The sequence below is a fragment of the Nerophis lumbriciformis genome, linkage group LG22, assembly GCF_033978685.3.
Source record: "Nerophis lumbriciformis linkage group LG22, RoL_Nlum_v2.1, whole genome shotgun sequence".
In the NCBI taxonomy this organism is placed as follows: Eukaryota; Metazoa; Chordata; class Actinopteri; order Syngnathiformes; family Syngnathidae; genus Nerophis; species Nerophis lumbriciformis.
Window position 1 is genome coordinate 34,931,832 of NC_084569.2, and position 8,127 is coordinate 34,939,958.

Here is an 8,127-nt window from a genome sequence, read left to right on the forward strand (position 1 = left end):
TCAATTGGATTGAATCACAAACCAATTCGCCAGTTCCCCATTCTCAGTGCTGTGTGCAACTGACTGTGTTTTACCAGTGTGCTTTTATTTTGAAGGCCCGACTTTTTACCGGCTGCGGGATGTGGACAGAAGCTGTGCTGCTCCAGCAGTACCGGAGAAGTTTTTTATTTTCTTATGGAAGATAAAAACAGCGACGAGAAGGGCAAAATAAACGGGGGGGGTTGACAGCTGTGGATAAGAGGCTATAACATATTTACATACTTTTCTATAAATCAAATAATTGATGGCAAAAACTCACAAGCAAGAACTCCGCCAGTTGTGCAGTCGACTCCTGTCTGCAGACTCCATGGGAGGACCGGAGCTGCAGGAGGTGGAGGCGGAGGGGGCTTACTAGCAGATGACGAGGACACCGAGGAGGAGGAAGAAGGGTCTGATGAGGACAGAGGTAAAGAGAGGGAGGCGAGACCACCCCCCACTGACGAGGAGGATGAAGGAGGTGAGGCAGCAGATTTGGGTGCATTGTCCGAAAGAGGGGGCATTGTGGTGGGTGTAGACAAGGTGATGCTGAGGCCAGTTCCCTGTGGCCCAGACATGCTGGCTGGACTCGATGGCGTGTGTGGGGGGCTGGTCTGAGTAGGGCAGTCCTCGGCAAGGAAGGAAGGCTCTGGAGTCTTGCAGCTGCTGTCCACAGTCTGGGAGTCTGGTGAAGACTCCCTTGTGTCCCTCAGGGGAGCAATTGAAGGTGGAGGTGTGCGGGGCGGTGAGGAGGCGGGTGGAAGCAGACTTGTAAAAGAGGAGGAGGATGAGGAGGATGACAAACAGGGAATGGGACCAGCTTGGCCAGTGAGTGGACTGACTGACTTGCTTCCATCGCCGCCAGTGGAAAAAACCTCCAGGGAGGCTGCGCCCCAGACTTCAGATGTCGTTTTGGATTGGCCTCCATCTTCAGAGGCCGCGCCTGCTGCTCCAGCCTTTTCCTTGACCTTCTTGACCACGCGACGGCGCCGCTTGGTTGCCAATGTTGACGAAGGGGAGGACGTGGAGGAAGAAGTGGACGTGATAGAGCCAGGCTTGGTTTTCTTAGATTTCAGTGCCAAAGGACTGCTTAAAGAGGGTGGTGGTGCTGTCAGGCTATTACGCTTGCCCATACCGGACATATCTTTAGTGCGGACTACTACTGACAGAGGTTCAGAGCAAGGTTTAAGGAATGGTGACCTGCTCTCGTTGTCTCTGCAGAAGACTACCGCAATTGAACCACCCACAACAGATCCTCCGGAACCCCCTCCTGCACCACCTGGACCAAGAAGGTCCATACCCAGCTTACTGGATGCAACCGATGTCCCAGTGGTGCTGCTCACACCCTCACGCACCAAAACTGACACTTTGGACTGAAGTTTGGTTTTCCGACCGTTGCCGTCTTTCTTCGTTTTGCTCGAGCGACTCAAATCTTTTTTGCCGCCTTTATCCCAAACTTTGTCTTTTCCCATCTTCCGGTTTCGTTTGGCAAGAGGAAGACCTGATGAGATGGGGGCAGAATCAGAGGGGTGAGACAGTGAGGCAATGCCTTTGCTTTTGGTTTTATTGTAAGAGGAGGAGGATGAAGAGGACAGAGTTGCTTTCTTTAATGCGCGTCCTTTCTTTTTGGGGCGATGTCGTTCGGTCTTGGGGCTGGTTTTAGATTTCGGGCTGGGAACAGGTGGGTCTGTGGGCAGGGCTGGTGGAGGTGTATCTTCCAATGATGGGTAGTCAGAGTCCAAAGCTTCACCATCTAATGACAACATGTCCATCTCCAGTTTATCCGAATAGTGGTCTGAGTCGTAGCTGTGATATCTTGGAGGAGACAGCGACTGTGATCGACTGTGATAAGGTCCTCGGTCCATTTCCTCACCACCCGAGTGCCATCTTCTTTTCTTCTTCCTCTTGTGGAGCTTGTCCGTGTCCTGTACGGTCCGACAGGGGGAGGCGTGAGAGAGTATAGGAGAGCCGGGTACGGTGGTTGTTGTGGTGCTGGTGACTGTGATGGTTCGCTTGATGGCAAACAGGTCGGAACCATTAAGGTCCTGAATAGATGGCGGAACAACAGGACGTCCGTCCCGGTATCGTTCCCGCTCATGCTGCCGGTCTCGGTCTCGGTCTCGCTCCCTGCTTCTTCTGGACCTTTTTGAAATGTCCCGTTCTCTGCTGCTTGAGTGATATCTTCCCTTACGTTTCCTCTCATCCATTCTCAAACCAGAACTTGTATCTCTTCCATCTCTATGGGAAACGCTGCGGTTTTGTTCACTCTCCCTCCGCCTCTCTGGCTCTGTTTTTCGGTCTCTGTCTCTTCCCCTGTCCCGGTCTCTACCTCTGTCCCTGTCCTTATCTCTTTCCCTATCTCTATGTCGCTCTACAGAATGGCTGGGGAACGAGTGTCTACTGTGGCCCTCTCGTCTTGATGAGTTGCGTGAACGTGAACCCTCTGGGCTACTGTGATGCGTTCTCTTCCTCTTCTGACTACTACTCCTACTACTTCTCCTACTTTTACCTTCCTTATAATTCTTGTCCTCTTCATTCTTCTCCCTACACCTTTCCCGATCTGCCTCTTTGTCCTTCCGCTTCTTCTTTCGTTTCTCATCTTTATCCCGAGCCTTACTATCCTTACTTCGCTGTCTGTTCTGGTCCTTGGAGCTTTTGGAGGACTTGCGGTTCTTGCTTCCTTGCTCAGCAGCAGGCGCGAGAGGGGAAGAAGGTGGGGAGTTAACGGGGGGAGAAGGAGGAGGCAACGGTTGAGAAGAAAGTGGGGACGATCCAGGACAGGAGAGATAGCGTTCCTTCCTCTTGCTTACTAGTTTCCTTCTCAGATCCTCCACTCCCACTACAGGCTCATCCTCGGGCTCTTCCCAGTGACTGTCTGCGCATACAGACACAAATCCATCGCCATCCAGCACCCGGAGGATGCGTTCCGGCTTTGGATCAAAAAAAGTGATCTTAGGAGAGTTTAAAGGCGTTCTCTTACTGCTAATGTCTCTCTCAATAGCCACAACAATCTCCCCCTCCTCAATCTCAGAATTCTCTGAGTCAGCTCTGCGACCTCGGCCTTTGGTAGTACTGTAGTCGACCCGCCGTCTATGAGAGAGCTCGGTAGCTGGAGGAGGGCTTGGTGGGTCGGTGAAAATGTCAGTAGAATCTGGAGGCTCCTCCTCCTTCTCCTCCTCCTCATCAATTTCTCTCTCAGCGTTTTTATTCTCCTCTGTTATTTTGCCACTCTCATCATCAGCATCTGATGCCGGGGAACCAGTTGGGTCAAATGGGTCATACTTTTCTCCCTCGTCTTCTTCCATCTTTGCATCTTTTTCCACATCAGTAGGATGAAAAGGGTCATAAATATCATTTTTTCTACCTTCTTCACAATCAACAGTTGACTCCAATACAGTGCGAGGAAAGGACTCTGCTGAGGTTGGTGTAGACAGGGATGTGGCCAGAGACGACATTGCTAGAGAAGCAGACGTGGAAGATACCGTCGCCACTTCTGCTCCTGTCGTCGGACCTTCAACATGATTCTGAAAGGCTGATGAGTTAGCACAGGCAGACGATGTCGTAGATGAGGGAGAAGACTGATCAGACGATGGAGAGGACCGAGAAAACGAGGGTGAGCAATGAGTCGGACTTCTGCCGGTATCTCTTTGGGATGTGGATGAGGAGGTAGTCAGCCTCTTTTTGAGGCCGGATGCAGATGGCATGTCCATGGGTCAGGACTGCTAGTTGTTAGTGTGCCGGACCTGGAGGTTTGAAGCCCGGGGAAAGTCCACTGAATGGTTGGAAACCACACACACACCCACCTGGTAAAGAGGAGAGAGTAATGCATTACATTTAAATGTTTTAAAGTCTTAAAATATTAATGCAACTGCAGCTTATGAATTGGATTGCACAGATTTAGTTTCATGCTACAACTTAATTGAAACAAATTAGTTTAGTGCTTTACATGAATTTATTTAAATCAACGTGCCTCGGGTTGGCTGGCTCACGTCCACATGAGCAATTGTCAACATAACCGAAACCAACACTACTTACCCATTTACCTGAGACTTTGGCTGTTAGGAGAATGGACAATAATAAATGCTTTTTAATCTATGACAGTTTGTTGGTACATTTTCCTTCATTTGTATTTAGATTGTAGTGTTTTCATACTAGTAACAAGGGATGGGCGATATGGCAAAAGAATCAATATCTATTTTGCGATATTTATTGCAGCCTCCTGTGATAACGATATATTATTTGGTATGTAAATGATAATCAAACAATTTCAAAACGGTTAACAGAGGCTAATAATTGGCTGATGACGTATGATGTAACGTTGCGTCATTTCCGGGTTGTATTATTCTCTCAAAACTATTATTATTCTACCCGTTAATAGCGGGTTACTTTCTGCTGTAACATTGTTTTATCTACACTTCTGGTAAGATTAATAAGCACTTATTCTTCTGGTGTTTGGATACGTTACATTAGTCACACAACAAATTTGAGTATCAATGCAATACCAACTAGTTGCAGGGGCAGTATTGGCCAAACCAATGCTGATACTTAAAATTCCCCAAATCATTGAATGCTACGATTATTGATCACCATTATAATTAGACAGAAACACAGGATTGCTGTAAAACAAAATCAAATAAATAAACTTTTTGGCCCTTAAAATCTGCCTGTGTCTTTCTATTTGTTGAGTTTGTAAAAAATAACAAAAACGACAAATTATATTTCCGATAGTAAAAAATATCAATCTAATCACTGTTGTATCAACACAATAAAGAATACGCATTGATTGAGAAGGTGTGTCCAAACTTTTGGCCTGTACTGTACATAACAGACAAGAGTTGAACGTTCTAATAAAATGCTGCCACGGTTTTTCCACAGACATTAAAACTTCATTTTTAAAGTGTGGTTTTTGCACTACTATAGTATGTTCTCAGGTTAAATTATGCTGCAAAATATAAACTATGATTTTTGTTTCACCCCCACCCTCAGCGCATTATTGACAGCCATATATCGTGATACCAAGCCCGACACCAAAATGGGTACAGCAATAAAACAAATAATCATCAATAAATCACATAACTTTCCCAGAAGGCTACTTTCACACATTTATAGAGCTATAAGGTCGCTAACGATTTGGTGCATTTGCAAACAGCAAAAATTATGTACAAAGCAAACTATAACCTGCTACCCAAGAATGTACAACAGTTCTTCTCAACAAAATGGGAGAAATATAACTTTAGAGGAAAATCTCATTTAAAACATTTGTATGCTCGTACAACACTTAAAACCTTTAGTATGTCAGTATGTGGAATTACATTATGGAATGGATTAAGCAAAGAAATCAAACTAAGCACCAATATGATTCAGTTTAAAGGGGAACATTATCACCAGACCTATGTAAGCGTCAATATATAACTTGATGTTGCAGAAAAAAGACCATATATTTTTTTAACCGATTTCCGAACTCTAAATGGGTGAATTTTGGCGAATTAAACGCCTTTCTAATATTCGCTCTCGGAGCGATGACGTTGTGACGTCACATCGGCAAGCAATCCGCCATTTTCTCAAACACCGGGTCAAAATAGCTCTGTTATTTTCCGTTTTTTCGACTGTTTTCCGTACCTTGGAGACATCATGCCTCGTCGGTGTGTTGTCGGAGGGTGTAACAACACGAACAGGGACGGATTCAAGTTGCACCAGTGGCCCAAAGATGCGAAAGTGGCAAGAAATTGGACGTTTGTTCCGCACACTTTACCGAGCAACTTTTGAAATGCTTATACTATTGCAGAATATTAAGATTTGCACTGGATGTTTACTTTTATATTTGCACATTGAAAAGCAAATAAGCTACTTTTAATTTTGTTAAATGTTAAAAGTTTTAAATGTTTACATTGTCACAGAATATTTTGTCATGTTGTTGTCAATGTTGACTGAGTGGCCATACTTTTTTTTTGTAAATAAAAGCCATGCCTTTTGAAAAAACTGGCCTACATTTATTTTTTTCATCTTCATTTTAAATTAAATAAAAAAATCGATAAAAGGAAAAATAATCTATAGATTAATCGGGAAAAAAATAATCTATAGATTAACCGATTAATCGAAAAAAATAATCTATACATTAATCGATAGAAAAATAATCGTTAGCTGCAGCCTTAGCTAGTTGTTATCAAGAGTACTAAAACCCTTTTCAACATGATTCTGACAACTAAGTAGGCTAAATAACTTTAAACTTTAATACATGCTCGGATCGGAAATGCAAAAACAATATCGGTATCGGATCGGAAGTGCATAAACCTGGATCGGGACATCCCTACTATGTACAAACGAACAATAAACTTTCACTTTAATCATACTATCATAAATGTGTTATTAAGCAAAATAAGCAATACTTGTACTTTTGTTGAAATGTTTACACTGTTGTTACAGAATATTTCGTTTTGCACTTTTTTGTATTGGATGTTTATCTTTATTTTTGCACATTTTAGCAAATAAGCAATACTTTTACTTTTGTTGAAATGTTTACACTGTTACAGAATATTTCCGTTTTGCACTTTTTTTGTATTGGATGTTTATCTTTATTTTTGCACATTTTAAAGCAAAATAATTAATACTTTTACTTTTGAAATGCTTATACTATTGCAGAATATTAAGATTTGCACTGGATGTTTACTTTTATATTTGCACATTGAAAAGCAAATAAGCTCCTTTTAATTTTGTTAAATGTTTTAAATGTTTACATTGTTACAGAATATTTTGTCATGTTGTTGTCAATGTTGACTGAGTGGCCATACTTTTTTTTTTTGTAAATAAAAGCCATGCCTTTTGAAAAAACTGGCCTACATTTATTTTTTCATCTTCATTTTAAATTTAAAAAAAAAATCGGTAAAAGGAAAAATAATCTATAGATTAATCGAAAAAAATAATCTATAGATTAAACGATTAATCGAAAAAATAAATCGAAAAATAATCGTTAGCTGCAGCCTTATTGCGGTCCTCTCCAAGGTTTCTCATAGTCATTCACACGAAAAACATTCATTAATATTCATATTTGATCATTTCATTAGAACTATATTTAACTAAGTCTATCTTTGTTGTTGTATTTGTTTTTGACTTTTGCATTAAATCTGAACTCGAAAAATAGTTCATTACGTATATGCTACACTTTTTTACACACACGTTCACCTTCATAAACTATCAATATGAAAGAAACAATAATACAGTCACAGTCTTAGAGGCTGCACTGAAAAAATTGAGTTTAGATTGACGTTGTCTGTTGGTTTTTTTTTTTTCCCTGATGTGGGATCTGAGCCGAGGATGTCGTTGTGGCTTGTGCAGCCCTTTGAGACTTTTGTGATTTAGGGCTATATAAATAAACATTGATTGATTGATTGTATTTTATGCATGTTCCAAATAAACTGAAACATGATCTTATTTTTCTGTGCTGCAGTTTTTGTTCAGTCTTTGCTTGCCTTCCTGGGGTTTCCTCTCCTGTCAGTTTATAATAATAATAATAATACAAGTGGAGGAGTTCAAGTACCTCGGAGTCTTGTTCACGAGTGGGGGAAGAGTGGATCGTGAGATCGACAGGCGGATCGGTGCGGCGTCTTCAGTAATGCGGACGCTGTATCGATCCGTTGTGGTGAAGAAGGAGCTGAGCCGGAAGGAAAAGCTCTCGATTTACCGGTCGATCTACGTTCCCATCCTCACCTATGGTCATGAGCTTTGGGTCATGACCGAAAGGACAAGATCACGGGTACAAGCGGCCGAAATGAGTTTCCTCCGCTGAGTGGCGGGGCTCTCCCTTAGAGATAGGGTGAGAAGCTCTGTCATTCGGGGGGAGCTCAAAGTAAAGCCGCTGCTTCTCCACATCGAGAGGAGCCAGATGAGGTGGTTCGGGCATCTGGTCAGGATGCCACCCGAACGCCTCCCTAGGAAGGTGTTTTGGGCACGTCCGACCGGTAGGAGGCCACGGGGAAGACCCAGGACACGCTGGGAAGACTATCTCTCCCGGCTGGCCTGGGAACGCCTCGGGATCCCCCGGGAGGAGCTGGACGAAGTGGCTGGGGAGAGGGAGGTCTGGGCTTCCCTGCTTAGGCTGCTGCCCCCGCGACCCGA

The 8,127-nt window shown here is 43.4% G+C and overlaps 1 protein-coding gene across 3 annotated transcripts in view; it reads right to left on the reverse strand.

Moving 5' to 3' along the window:
• The window catches only part of scaf1 (SR-related CTD-associated factor 1), a 39,465-nt gene that overhangs the window by 30,703 nt on the left and 635 nt on the right, over positions 1-8,127 (reverse strand). For all 3 annotated transcript variants that reach the window (XM_061973764.1, XM_061973763.1, XM_061973762.1), the window contains exon 2: positions 299-3,818. In XM_061973764.1, coding sequence (XP_061829748.1) covers positions 299-3,725 — 3,427 coding nt within the window. In that variant the 5' untranslated portion in view covers positions 3,726-3,818. The remainder of the gene's footprint in view (positions 1-298; positions 3,819-8,127) is intronic.